Here is a 12743-nt window from a genome sequence, read left to right as displayed (position 1 = left end):
TTTAAAATAAAAGTATTATGCCTATTTATTTCTTTTTTTATTATTTACTTTAATTTTTGTTATTTATCTAATCGACCCTGTACACATTCATATATACCTAAATGCCATTTGAAATGGGTGGAAAAAAACTTGATATATTATTTACAAAATGTTTTTTTTTTTATATTACCAAAACACTTTTAATCCTAGACACACAATTTCCCATTCAATATATTTTATATTTGTAAATCGCTTTAAAACCCGTTACGCTATCTTCCTGGCGATGGATCCCTAAGGGGCGTATAATGCTCACAACTGAACTCACGTTTTTGAATATCTTAGCTTTACGGCAAATCACTACTTTCGGACAGATCTTAACATTGCAACTTCTATAAATAGCGATTAGAGCATATATATTTTTTCAGGTTTGACAAGAAACAGACAAAAAACATGTATATGCAATATTAAACTATTCTTTGGTTAGTGACTCATTTCGCATTTTGGAATTTAATTTGGGTTCCTTAAGCGACTTGGGCCGACAGCTACGGCTAGGGCGACTAGACATCGAGCCGTCAGTACTAGATTGCTCCGCCCTGCTGTTTGCGCTTTTTGTGCGTTTCACTTTCGCCTTTGCAGAGGCAGGTTTCCAATTGGTGGTCAACGTTTCTTGGCCTCGCCGCGGTGTGCTGCTATCGCACGGTCGATCAGCAATTCCGTTGAAACTACTAAAGTTTAATTGACTACGGCGTGGCGTTAGTGCTGGCCCCGCATTTGGAGAGCCGCACTGAATTATCACATGCATCGATGAATTCGTTTGGGCAGCCAGTCTTACATGTTCTATACTTGGCTCCTGACTGTCGCTCTTAGTGTCATTTTTGTGGACACGCGATGATCTACAGTGCGCTTTTGTAATCTTTTGGCTAGCTGGCAGAGAACTTTGCTGGAAATCACATTTTGCATGCTCTATGCTTGGATCTTTCATAGTGTTCTCAGTCTCATCTTGAGTGGATGACGGTATACAATGTGCTTTTGTGATCTTTAGATTGGGAATCAGACCCTCTGTTTTGTTGGTCACATCACGCAGAGGCAACGGGGACATCTCCATGCTGCTGCTCGAGGCACGTAGTTTCTGTGTCTCATGCAATTTAAGTGAAGAGGATAAAGTGTTATCCTCACTATCGCTCTCTTCAATAATAGAATACATATCAGCGACTGGTGTTGGAGACACCAGTAACTGGTCTGGTGAAGCAGCAGCTGTTGGAACTGCTTCTTGGATATCAGGCGAGTCCATGTTTGCCTGCAGCTCAACCAAGTGCCGTGGCTCTGGTGTTTTCCTGAAGATTACCAATGTTTCTTTCTAAAACAGACAGTTGAATGTTACTTCAGAAAATGTTGAGCTCACCCAGCTACTTACTACAGGACTAGACTCCTTGATTTCCTCATCCCGCGAGCTATTATGGCTTATGACACTACAAGAACTTAGACTCCGACTCCGACTCCGTCTTGTAGGTGATACGGCCAGACTTCTTTGAAGTAGGGCGCTGGAACGGCGCAACACTGAGCAGGCTTGGCTACTACTGTAATGACTATGCCTAACATTATCCGATGCCACTGAAGTTCGCGATCTAGGATAATCACTGTTGCCATTCAAGTTCACATCTAAGGAGTGGATGAACGTCCTCAGTGCGCACTTCAGTTTATTTTCGAAAAGCTGCGCGTCGGCCAAACGCATTTCACGTTCTTCTAGCAACTGCCTTTGGAGTAATACCTCGGCCTTTCGCATTTCTCCAATGGCTATTCGCTGCTTTTGCACCTGATCCATCAATTCCGCGTTTATTAATTTGTACTGCTCCATTATCCCATCAATATAAACACACAGCGCCAGGCAAAGACTATTTTGAGTTTGGCGTCGATGCTTAATGTGGCATCGATTATTACACAAAAGTACACAAATGTGCAATCGAATGTGTACGATATTTATTATTATATTACTTATCGATATTGTCTTCATTTGTTTTTTTTTTTATTAATAAGAAGGCATCACGAAATATTAATAAGAATTAAAGTTTGCAAAAAGTGGCACAACAGCTGTATACCAAAAGAATATTTGAAATAATTATGGAACTTGAAACTATATTTTAAAACGGTCATAGTTTATGTCATTTGACAGCCACCTACGTTTTTAAGTTGTTATTAAGTGGAATTATCATTATTGTAATTACTGAGTCAATAATACACATTGTGTATACATATTACAGAGAAATAACCGACAGTGGTTCGAATTAATTATCGCTTTTATAACAATGTCGGCTATCGATATAACCGATAAGTACTTTTGCGTAATAATCGATGCCATTTTAGGCATCAACGCCAAACTCAAATTGTCTTTCCGTGGAGCTGTATATTTATTTTAATGGCATAATGGAGCAGTACAAATTAATAAACGCTGAATTGATGGATCAGGTGCAAAAGCAGCGAATAGCTATTGGAGAAATGCGTAAGGCCGAGATATTACTCAAAAGACAGTTGCTGGAAGAGCGTGAAATGCGTTTGGCCGACGCACAGCTTAACGAAAATAAACTGAAGTGCGCACTCAGAACGTTGCTACACTCCCTAGATGTGAACTTGGATGGAAACAGTGATTATCCTACAACGCGGACTTCAGAGGCATCGGATAATGTTAGGCATAGTCATTACAGTAGTAGCCAAGCCTGCTCAGTGTTGCGCCGTTCCAGCGCCCTACTTCAAAGAAGTCTGGCCGTATCACCTACAAGACGGAGTCGGAGTCGGAGTCTAAGTTCTTGTAGTGTCATAAGCCATAATAGCTCGCGGGATGAGGAAATCAAGGAGTCTAGTCCTGTAGTAAGTAGCTGGGTGAGCTCAACATTTTCTGAAGTAACATTCAACTGTCTGTTTTAGAAAGAAACATTGGTAATCTTCAGGAAAACACCAGAGCCACGGCACTTGGTTGAGCTGCAGGCAAACATGGACTCGCCCGATTTCCAAGAAGCAGTTCCAACAGCTGCTGCTTCACCAGACCAGTTACTGGTGTCTCCAACACCAGTCGCTGATATGTATTCTATTATTGAAGAGAGCGATAGTGAGGATAATACTTTATCCTCGTCACTTAAATTGCATGAGACACAGAAACTACGTGCCTCGAGCAGCAGCATGGAGATGTCCCCGTTGCCTCTGCGTGATGTGACCAACAAAACAGAGGGTCTGATTCCCAATCTAAAGATCACAAAAGCACATTGTATACAGTCATCTACTCAAGATGAGACTGAGAACACTATGAAAGATCTAAGCATAGAGCATGCAAAATGTGATTTCCAGCAAAGTTCTCTGCCAGCTAGCCAAAAGATTACAAAAGCGCACTGTAGATCATCGCGTGTCCACAAAAATGACACTAAGAGCGACAGTCAGGAGCCAAGTATAGAACATGTAAGACTGGCTGCCCAAACGAATTCATCGATGCATGTGATAATTCAGTGCGGCTCTCCAAATGCGGGGCCAGCACTAACGCCACGCCGTAGTCAATTAAACTTTAGTAGTTTCAACGGAATTGCTGATCGACCATGCGATAGCAGCACACCGCGGCGAGGCCAAGAAACTTTGACCACCAATTGGAAACCTACCTCTGCAAAGGCGAAAGTGAAACGCACAAAAAGCGCAAACAGCAGGGCGGAGCCATCTAGTACTGACGGCTCGATGTCTAGTCGCCCCAGCCGTAGCTGTCGGCCCAAGTCGCTTAAGGAACCCAATTTAAACTCCAAAATGCGAAATGAATCACAAAGTAAATAAAGTCTGTTTTTATTGTAGGTCATTCAGAAATGTTACATTCACTCTAAAAGTATGTCATAAATTGATGTGATTTGGATTGTTATCCATGAAGAGTATGCTTAAATTGTTGACGTCTAAATATTCTCGAGCAGATAAGTCTATCGACTTATCTTCTATTCAAATTATACCTTTGCTTTTGAGCTATTACGCCAAGTATGTTTTCGAGTGGGACGACGAGGTGAGTCGTCAGTACATACCGGATCACTATAGGCCCGAAGTTCAATTCTTCTTGTTTATCAAACATTAATAGCAATTTTATATATTTAGTATAGGATATAGTTATCAGTAAAAATAATACTGCATCCGTAAACTAGCCTGGGATTCGAGCCTGTTTCCCTCTCAAAGATATAGAACGATAGAGATATAAATAGGTTCACACATAGTTAAGATTTATATTAATCTTTATCGGTTAATCCTGATTTTACAAACATAGATAAAAACACTGAAATTAACTAATATAAAGTTTGTAAGCAAATATCACAAATTGCTATATATTAAACATTTGTAACCACATAAATTTTAAATATATTTTATTTTTAGAGCTATGGTAAGCCCCAATTAGTTTGATTATTTGATATTCTTGAAACATATACAAAAGAGTTGTGTATAAACTACAGAGGCCGGTGAAAGCAAAAACGCGATTACGCTGACAAATAATTGCACTTTAAATACAATATGTTCACATTTGCATTTTCGTTGTTTGGTTCACACAACCTCAAATTTGCCCAGGCAGCAGTTCAAATGATCCACGGCATGGCCAGGCTGTGCTACGTTGGACAAGGAGGTTGGCGACTGTTCTGTATTTACTTTGATCTCTGTTATAATGTCCTGTATTTTGTGTAGTATCTGTTGAGAGTTTTCATTCTCTGTTACGTTTTCGCTTGAAGGTAACTGCGGCTGGTCCGATGCGGCGTTACTATCTGTTGCTGGCTGGAGCTGTTCCGCTGGCAGCTCAACGGCCAAGCCCAAGCTTCCCACGAGCTTGTTAAGCGCGTCAATCTTTTCTCGCAACTGTTCACGCTCTGCTTTGAGCAATCGCATCTGCGCGGCTTTCTCATACTCGCGCTGCTTCAGCATTCGACGTTGTGTCTGATAGAGGGCAATGTATTCGCCTATGGTTTCTGTTTCGCTTTGCAACTGCAACACAAGATGTTCCAGGCTGTGCTTCTCCTCGGTCAGATCCGCAACTTGGCTGATGAGTGTGGTGAAGCGAGACTGAAGCTTCTCCACGGCCTCTGCGGTGGGGAGCAACGGTGTCTCGCAAGTGGACGAGTGATCGCCGTGGAAATGTTCTGGATGGTGGTGATGGTGATCCTCTTCGTGATTATGTTGAGGATCGTGCTCCTGCACCTCAACAGCGCCTTCTGCTGTTTCAGTTTCAGCAGATGACGTTTCTTTTAGATCGTGGCTGTGATAAACCTTGGCCTGTAAATAATGCATGATTTATTGTTTATACGGCTGCCTTCAACTGCCATTCACTTACTTCATAGTGCTGAAGGCGATCCAGCTGCTGTTGCAGCATAAGCTGCGTGCGCTGAAGTTCGACATTCTCATGCGAGAGTCGTATCATCTCGTCGTCTTTGAATTTAAAACGTTCTTCGTTGGTCTGCAACTTTCGCTCCATATTTGCATAGTTTTGGCGCATTTCACGATTGGCAAACTCCTCGGCATCTAGTTTATTGACCAAATCCAATTTGTCGTTCGTGAGCTGCACAAAACGTACCTGCAGCTCATCTAGTTGTTGTTTCATGTCCATGTTTTGGCTAAGTGCTCGCGATGCCGCCACTTTATCGGATTCCATGGTGGCCAGTAGCTTGATCTGATCCGGCTGATCATGTTGCAGTCGATGCAACTCCTCTTCCAGTTCTGCGAGTTTGTTCTCCTTTGCTTGCAATTGATCATCCTGTGACTTGATTTTTAACTGGAACTCGTGTCGCTCAAATTCAAAGTCGCTGATCCGCTCTTTTAGCGCTGTCAGCTCAGCTTGCAAGGCCGTCTACAAAGAAATTGTGTGTTTATTATAATCTTGAGTCCAAGTAGAGCACTCACCTCCGACTGTTCTTGCGATTGCTGGGATTGGTTGTTGGCTGCCTCCTTGTATTGAGCTTGCAGAGCCAAATTTTTTTGGATATCACGTTCCAAGCCGCTTACATGCTCCACGAGCTGGCGCTCGCGCTCCTTTAGTTCTGCAGTCTCTTCCACAAGTTCGACATTGCGTTCCTTAAGGTTCGCCACATAGTTCTGATACTGGACCGCTGCTTGTTCTTTGTCCTGCGTCAGCTGTGTTACCATCTGTTGCAAATCGCGTATTTGCTGCTCGTACATATACTGTGTTTGGGTGAGCGTCTCTACGCGATTGTCCGCATTGACGTTGGACTCGTCGGAAAGCTGACGTATACGCAATTGTGCCATATCAAGCTCATTGCACTTGTCTGCGTGCTGCTGTTGTAGTTCGTCCTGGTGAGCTTTTAGCTGCAGGAGTTGGGCTTCAAGCTCGCTCAGATGCGCATTTTTATCCTCGATTTCGGCATTCGCTAATGCTATTTTGTGCTGAAGTTCAGCGTTTTGATTGCGCTGCTGCTCGGCGCCGCGTTGCTGATCCTGACAATGCTGCTGCATTTGCTCCAACCGTTGCGTAGTCTGGCCATGCTCTGTGCGTAGCTCCTCAAGTTCCAGTTCTCGCTCGCGGCACACATGCCGGCACTTAGTCAACTCCGTATTCAACTGAGCTTTTTCAGCAATCAACACTTGAATTGTTTGCAAATTGGTATCGCCTTGCCCGTTGTGGGGCCAAAAAGATTGTGCTAGGCTTGGTTCCGGTTCTATAAGCGGTGCTGTCTGTTGTGAAAAATATGCAGCTACTCCGGATGGGGCTGGCGTTGTGTGCTGCTCCAGCGTGTGCTGCGCTCCGCCGCCATTGCTTGAGATTAACTCACAGTCGGAACGTTCCGACAAATTGCTGGCTATGCTCACTGTCGACGAATTGGTGTTAGTACCAACGTTTTCCTCATTGTTGTTGTTGTTGCGCTGCTGATACTCTTTCAGCTAAAACAATCATCAAAATCAATACAAGGCAGAGTGTTGGTGTCCACGTCACGATGTTTTTCAATTTAACTTTTACCTTTTTACGCGCCGCGGCCAGTTTCTGCGCTTTGGCATCTTGCGTGTCGTCCTGCATGGCCAATTGAGCAGCTACAGCGGATAGCCTTTGTGTCGCTTAATTGCCAAATAAAACAATGTTGAATTTAAATGAAAATTAAACTGAAGTAATTCGACAGATAGTCTATCGTATCGATACTTTAGGGATGATGAATATATATCGATATATCACAAGTCCGATTTTCGATTAGGTTCACGTACCTTTTGAAGAAACCAGTTCAATGTTTTAATTAGGGTGCTTACTTGGCGTTGCAGCTTTGCACAATCAGCTTTTATTACCCGCAAAGCTGTCAGGCTGCAGTGCCTAGTAAATATCTCTAATGCAACTTTTTTGAGCTTAAATAAAATACGTACATCTAGATCCATTTATATATTATTAATAATCAAATCTGTTGAGCTGTTGGAGAAGAAATGTTTCCAATTTATAAACACATATTATGTGTATAGTGGCAATATTTCATATTCAAAAGCATAAAAAGCTTTTCATATTCGGTTCACTTAAACATTTAGAATACGCAATGGAAGTTACCGCCTCTAAAAGCGTTTAAAAAAAATACTAAGTTTTGTCATCGTTGCTTGGATTCGATACTTAAGACATTTCGATAAAATGTAATCGTTGCCTTTGGCCCTCGATTACGATGACAAAGGCGCGTACGTTACAGTTTTCAGTTGCCTTTGGGACTATAACGAATACTGAGCACATCGGGTGAAATGATTGTATCCGCAAAATGGCTTATCAGCAGTTTGTTGTATCTGGTGTTGGCACAGCGTCCGGTCATAGCGAAGGGCCGTTACAATATCAGTTTTGCGCAGTTGGATACATGCGATAGCATCGACATTGATGCGTCAAGTGGCTATGCATACAAGGATTTTTTCATGGTGCACACTTTGGACAACAACAATGTCAAGTCAAATGAGCGGCTGCATCTCAAATTTTACGTGCTGACTAGCATGGATGCGCATATTTTACTGTCGGTAACAAACCGGCCCCGTCCCAATGATCGCGTATATGAGATCGGTAAGCCTTTTATTGAGATACCAGCCCATTGTATTTTGCTCAAATAGATCTCCCTCACAGTGATAGGGGCCGGCGGAAATACGTTTTCCACTATTCGCACAAGCATGGGCTTGCGGCGCGTCTCCACGAATCAAGATCCGCAACTGCTTTCGGTATACGAGCCAACGCCCATTGAAATCGTGCAAACGAAAGGTTAGACGCAGCTAAAATGATTTTAAATTGAATTGACTTTTCATAATAGAATGCAATCCGCAGATGGCGACCTGTACGTTTACATTCCCGGCTTCAAGAAGGAGCCACTGCTGCATTTCCTCGACGCCTCTGCGCTCAACATAAACTACATAAGCTTCAGCACATTCGGATCGAACAGCGCACGTTGGTTCTACGACTGCGCCTTTGATGGATACCGTAAGTGTTTTTTTGGTAGAAGAATGGATTTTTTATTTCGTTGTTATTATTCCCTAGGCAATGAAATGGAGCAACAACAGCGACAGCAATCAAACGAAGAGCGATTGCTGGGTGAACTTATTTACCAGGCTCAGAATAGCAGCCTCCCCGGCAATCTCAGTGAGATTCAATTCAATTTTCAAATGCGCTCCCTATCCTACGATCAGTCCAGTGCCTTGTTGCGGGCGCGCATGCAGCTCATGATGCATTGGCAAGATGCCCGACTGCGCTGGCAGCCTGAGAGCTATGGGCGATTGACATCCTTGAAGCATCCCCAATTGCAAATATGGACACCTCAGATTGTGGTACTCAAGTAAGTAAATGCGAATCCTTCATATTTAAGCCTAACATTAAAACAATTGTATATTCAATGACAAACTGCCTAGTTAATAATCCACGCAGGCAAAGCTGTGAGATCGAGCAGAATAATTGACTGAGCCTTTTATGTCCATGCACTAGATTTAATAACTTTGCCATGAATTACGCTTAGCTTAGAAGGAACCAAATCTATCGTCTTAAAACTTTGCATATCGCTATAGAAAGTTATATTTTTGTAAGAAAAACTCTTGCATATGTTTATCTTACCAAAGTCAGGCTCGTAGCATTGAGTCTAGTTTGTACAGCTTACACTTTTCTTGGCAAAATTGTAATACTCTTTTTTAAAATTTTTTACAGTGGCGCCTTGGAGTCGTTGGGTGTGGCGCTGAAAAGCTTTGAGCTGCGCGTTTATAGCAATGGCAATGTCAGCCTTTTAGCCAGCAACTGGGAACTGACAACGTGGTGTGTGGACACGGCGCGCAATTGGCCCAACGAGCGTATCAATTGCGACATTCAACTGGGCGTAGATCAGAATCAGGCCAACATAGCTTTAACCTACGACAATCGACAGAAGCCGCTGGCGCCCAACGAGCACGTTAACACGCCATCCGGCTGGACATTTGTGGAAATTGCCGTCACGCATGTGGAGAATGCCACGACTTTCCGCTACACGCCCAAGGGCTTGCTTCAGACAATGTCCGGCGATGTGGCCATTGGATTTACGTTGCAGCGGAATAGCGAATTTTACAGACTTGTCTTCGTCATGCCGCTCTTTGGTAATTATTTAGTTGATTTTATTTCTCTTATTCCAAAGACCGAATAACCGTTTTCTTTTGGCAGTAACTGAGATTCTTTTAGCGCTTTCATTTCTGTTGCGCGGCTATCGACGCGGCGCCCTCGTACTCATTGTCCTGCTGCTTACGGCCTGGGGTCTGATGTACCTCACCCGCCACGCCTCGCCGCACTATGTGCCGCCCTTGAGTGAGTTTTTTGCTATGATTGCCATTGACAACTTGTTGCATTTACCTATCGATTCAGTGTCGGTCTATCAGCACATTATGAGGATTTCCATATATTGTTATTTGCTGCACGTCGCCATCATGTGGCTGGAATGCTATCCACCCCGGGCCAAGGCGCCTGCTTGGCTCTTGGCCGTAATAAACTCCACTCCACTGCGTTTAATTTTAGGACTCCGATTCTCTGATGTAAGATTTAAACACATGCGTTCCATTTCCATTAAAAATCATCTAAATTATCTTGCCCACAGGCTACGGCGTACTGTGATATTCAGGAGCAGCCGTGGCGCCAACTTGCAAAGATTTTGAACAATGCTAGCTTTATTGGAGTCAATATTTGCTTTATCGTATTAAATGTAAGAGATCTGTACAGTATTTAAAATGAAAAATGGCCCTAAATCATTTAAGGGCTTAAATGAATACAGATTAGCAAAACAAAATATGGCATTGTTAAAATGTTTAAAAAAAATCTCTTCTCTTTCCCACTCTCAAGTAAATTGCAACTAAAAAAAAAAGTTTCTATGGTTCGGTTCACGTTTCCAATCTCAAAAATCTTAACCATCCGTCTATAATCTTTTCAAGTATTTGTATAATATTCCTATTTTGGAATTATCGGGTGAAATATAACAAAAGGAGCATTTGAAAAATGTAATTTTTCTTTATTTGCAGTGATTGAGCCTTAAATAAATACAGAATATACGAAATATGGTAATGTGTTAAAAAATAAAAAGTTTTGGAAAACGTGCGGCTGCCAACTCCTCCCTTTCTCTCTCTCTCTCTCTCTCTCTCTCTCCGTCCTTCTATCTCTATCGCATTGAATCTATTTATTCCGCTTACTCCTATGCCTCACTCTGGCCATCCCTGCTCATGTTTCGTGCCGGATGCAGTGCTTCTTAGTGATAGCCATAGCCATGATCATCGTATCCGCCGTATGACAGAGCTGGCGCAGCGGCATAGGATTTCAAAAGAGTGGGCTGGTAACTGATCGCTGGGGCGGCATAGGACTTAACAACAGTTGGCGCGGCGTAGCTGATAGCTGGTGCGGCATAGGACTTAACTATGGGCGCAGCTGCGTATGACTTGATGATGGGCGTGGAGTGGGAAACAACCTGCCGAAAGGAAGGAGGTTAAGCAATGTTAAATTAAATAGAAATCATCTGCTCGTCAGTTTGGTTTACTGATTCCACAATCAATCTTACCGAACTGAAGTGTGAGTAACTGGTGGCCGGAGCAGCGACGGCTTTGACCACTGGAGCTGCGACGGCATATGATGGTGCTGCATATGACTTGAGGACCGTCGGAGCCGAATAACTGATGGCTGGCGCATACGACTTGATCACCGGAGCAGGTGCAGCGTAGCTGATGGCGGGTGCATAGGACTTGACCACCGTCGGAGCCGCATAGCTGATGGCAGGCGCATAAGACTTAATCACTGGAGCAGCTGCGGCATAGGTCACAGCAGGCGCAGCATGTGCGTAGCTGATGGCGGGCGCAGCATGTGCGTAGCTGATGGCGGGCGCAGCATGTGCATAAGTTATGGCGGGCTCCGCGTGACCGTAGCTAATAGCTGGGGCCGTATGTCCCAAACCGTAGTCCAGCAAACCGGGTGCAGCGCTGGCGGCGGCCAACAAAGTGGTTAGAATCTGTCAGAAGCACAATATTAGCAAGGATACACACGGACAGATCCAACCAACTCACCAGAAGTTTCATGTTTAAGCTTTTAACTGAGAACTGCAACTGTAAATTCATTGCGTGCACTCAGTTACTTTTATACTGCAACAAGGCACGCAGTCGACGCTTGTCGGACACGGACAGCGGACAGATGACTAGCTAGATAGCCAGGCCAGGCCAGGCTAGGCCAGCGATTTCGATTTCGATCTCGTCGTTCAGCGTCAACAAAGCGGGCCAAACAGCACCAATTTGTGAAGTATCTTTGAAGTAGACAACGACAGCGACAACGACGTCTGAATGCGACTGGGATTCTTGTTGTTGCTGCTGCTGCTGATGATGACGCAACGGCTCTGGTCCGCTTCGATTGGCTGGCAAGGCAGACCACTTGTCGTCACTTGGTAGCAGGTGGTGGGCGGCGGGCGGGCGGATGGGGGAGGGGGGGTTTCAGCCTGGTTGAGAGTTTGGCAGTCGCTCGGGATTTCTATTTAGAAAGCCGCATTCATTGCGAATTCTAATTGTTTGCTTCTTACCAAATCGGTTGCGTCTTGCCAACCTCTTGCTAACCTTGTGGCTAACCACGTAATTAGCCTACGATTGGCATACATACATATGTTATGTATGTACATATGTATGTGTGGAATCCAGGCGAGAATGTCGTCTAATTGTTCTCAGCTGTGCCCCGCCAGGCGCTGTTGAAAAACGCCGGCAATTTGACACGGCCAACAATTGCATAATTATCATTGCTTCGAAATAATGATCACAAAAAAAAAATAAAATAAAAACAACAAATTTCTAAACAATCTTTATGGATTTCTGCGTCGGGCCAAAATGCCGCTGCGTGCCACATTTGACCATATTTGAGTGTGTTTGCCAAAATGCTAAAAAATTGTGATTTTTCTTATTCGAGTTGTTGTTATTATTGCATTTTACAAAGTTGCCCGGCCACGCCGGACACTTTTGGTCTCAAAACATATGGAGTACCGAGCATAGCATGCTGGCAGCTCGTGGGACTTTGTCTGCCGCGCTTAACCCTTGTGGGCCGCACAAAAGCTGACTCAGAGCCTGCACTCATGAATCTGGTGAATGGTTTGCATCCAGTCTACTTCCGATGAAGTTTAAAAACGACTTTAAATTGATATGTTTCTATTTTAAGCTGGGCTTGCTTGATAATTGAACCGAACTTTAATTTTTCTTCCTTTGTTTTTTAAATCGATCTGGCATCACTGAAATTGATACATGACGGACCTGACTATGCAACTGTGCTTTGTCTTTTTAATGTCTTTAGAGCAACA

The 12743-nt window shown here is 43.6% G+C and overlaps 5 protein-coding genes across 5 annotated transcripts; 2 read left to right on the top strand and 3 right to left on the bottom strand.

Moving 5' to 3' along the window:
• Nucleotides 1-135: 135 nt before the first annotated feature.
• LOC135431514 (shugoshin-like) lies at nt 136-1976 on the bottom strand. Its single transcript, XM_064686690.1, has 2 exons — nt 1394-1976; nt 136-1336 (listed from the first exon to the last, which is right to left on the bottom strand). Exons 1-2 carry the CDS (start codon nt 1832-1834, stop codon nt 449-451), a joined length of 1329 nt encoding a protein of 442 aa, XP_064542760.1. The 5' UTR covers nt 1835-1976; the 3' UTR covers nt 136-448.
• A 348-nt stretch (nt 1977-2324) lies between these two features.
• Nucleotides 2325-4076, top strand: mei-S332 (meiotic from via Salaria 332). Its single transcript, XM_064686817.1, has 2 exons — nt 2325-2841; nt 2899-4076. The coding sequence occupies exons 1-2, from the start codon at nt 2401-2403 to the stop codon at nt 3781-3783; spliced, it is 1326 nt and encodes a 441-aa protein (XP_064542887.1). The 5' UTR covers nt 2325-2400; the 3' UTR covers nt 3784-4076.
• Nucleotides 4077-4335: 259 nt separating this feature from the next.
• Nucleotides 4336-7123, bottom strand: LOC135431602 (Golgi matrix protein 130 kD). Its single transcript, XM_064686816.1, has 4 exons — nt 6944-7123; nt 5872-6867; nt 5306-5818; nt 4336-5247 (listed from the first exon to the last, which is right to left on the bottom strand). The coding sequence occupies exons 1-4, from the start codon at nt 6998-7000 to the stop codon at nt 4528-4530; spliced, it is 2286 nt and encodes a 761-aa protein (XP_064542886.1). The 5' UTR covers nt 7001-7123; the 3' UTR covers nt 4336-4527.
• Nucleotides 7124-7651: 528 nt separating this feature from the next.
• Nucleotides 7652-10220, top strand: NtR. Its single transcript, XM_064687542.1, has 8 exons — nt 7652-7999; nt 8060-8191; nt 8255-8407; nt 8465-8759; nt 9122-9540; nt 9605-9745; nt 9803-9969; nt 10032-10220. The coding sequence occupies exons 1-8, from the start codon at nt 7693-7695 to the stop codon at nt 10158-10160; spliced, it is 1743 nt and encodes a 580-aa protein (XP_064543612.1). The 5' UTR covers nt 7652-7692; the 3' UTR covers nt 10161-10220.
• A 198-nt stretch (nt 10221-10418) lies between these two features.
• Nucleotides 10419-12241, bottom strand: LOC135432072 (cuticle protein 16.5). Its single transcript, XM_064687543.1, has 3 exons — nt 11479-12241; nt 10980-11423; nt 10419-10889 (listed from the first exon to the last, which is right to left on the bottom strand). The coding sequence occupies exons 1-3, from the start codon at nt 11527-11529 to the stop codon at nt 10674-10676; spliced, it is 711 nt and encodes a 236-aa protein (XP_064543613.1). The 5' UTR covers nt 11530-12241; the 3' UTR covers nt 10419-10673.
• Nucleotides 12242-12743: the final 502 nt, after the last annotated feature.

This window comes from Drosophila montana, unplaced genomic scaffold (genome assembly GCF_035044405.1).
Source record: "Drosophila montana isolate Dmon_TW-CO22-7 unplaced genomic scaffold, ASM3504440v1 contig_3200_1, whole genome shotgun sequence".
NCBI classification, from domain to species: Eukaryota; Metazoa; Arthropoda; class Insecta; order Diptera; family Drosophilidae; genus Drosophila; species Drosophila montana.
This window is presented reverse-complemented; position numbering and strand designations above follow the sequence as displayed.

Bases quoted from the DNA above. Each gene is read 5' to 3' on its own strand.
- mei-S332 (XM_064686817.1), top strand. From the start codon at position 2,401: ATGGAGCAGTACAAATTAATAAACGCTGAATTGATGGATCAGGTGCAA. The intron at 2,842-2,898 runs GTAAGTAGCTGG...TGTCTGTTTTAG, and splicing joins TCAAGGAGTCTAGTCCTGTA to AAAGAAACATTGGTAATCTT.
- NtR (XM_064687542.1), top strand. From the start codon at position 7,693: ATGATTGTATCCGCAAAATGGCTTATCAGCAGTTTGTTGTATCTGGTG. The intron at 8,408-8,464 runs GTAAGTGTTTTT...ATTATTCCCTAG, and splicing joins CTGCGCCTTTGATGGATACC to GCAATGAAATGGAGCAACAA. The intron at 9,970-10,031 runs GTAAGATTTAAA...TCTTGCCCACAG, and splicing joins TAGGACTCCGATTCTCTGAT to GCTACGGCGTACTGTGATAT.
- LOC135431602 (XM_064686816.1), bottom strand. From the start codon at position 7,000: ATGCAGGACGACACGCAAGATGCCAAAGCGCAGAAACTGGCCGCGGCG. The intron at 5,819-5,871 runs GTGAGTGCTCTA...ATTTCTTTGTAG, and splicing joins AATCGCAAGAACAGTCGGAG to ACGGCCTTGCAAGCTGAGCT. The intron at 5,248-5,305 runs GTAAGTGAATGG...CATTATTTACAG, and splicing joins ATCGCCTTCAGCACTATGAA to GCCAAGGTTTATCACAGCCA.
- LOC135432072 (XM_064687543.1), bottom strand. From the start codon at position 11,529: ATGAATTTACAGTTGCAGTTCTCAGTTAAAAGCTTAAACATGAAACTT. The intron at 11,424-11,478 runs GTGAGTTGGTTG...TGCTTCTGACAG, and splicing joins GCTTAAACATGAAACTTCTG to ATTCTAACCACTTTGTTGGC. The intron at 10,890-10,979 runs GTAAGATTGATT...TCCTTTCGGCAG, and splicing joins GTTACTCACACTTCAGTTCG to GTTGTTTCCCACTCCACGCC.
- LOC135431514 (XM_064686690.1), bottom strand. From the start codon at position 1,834: ATGGAGCAGTACAAATTAATAAACGCGGAATTGATGGATCAGGTGCAA. The intron at 1,337-1,393 runs GTAAGTAGCTGG...TGTCTGTTTTAG, and splicing joins TCAAGGAGTCTAGTCCTGTA to AAAGAAACATTGGTAATCTT.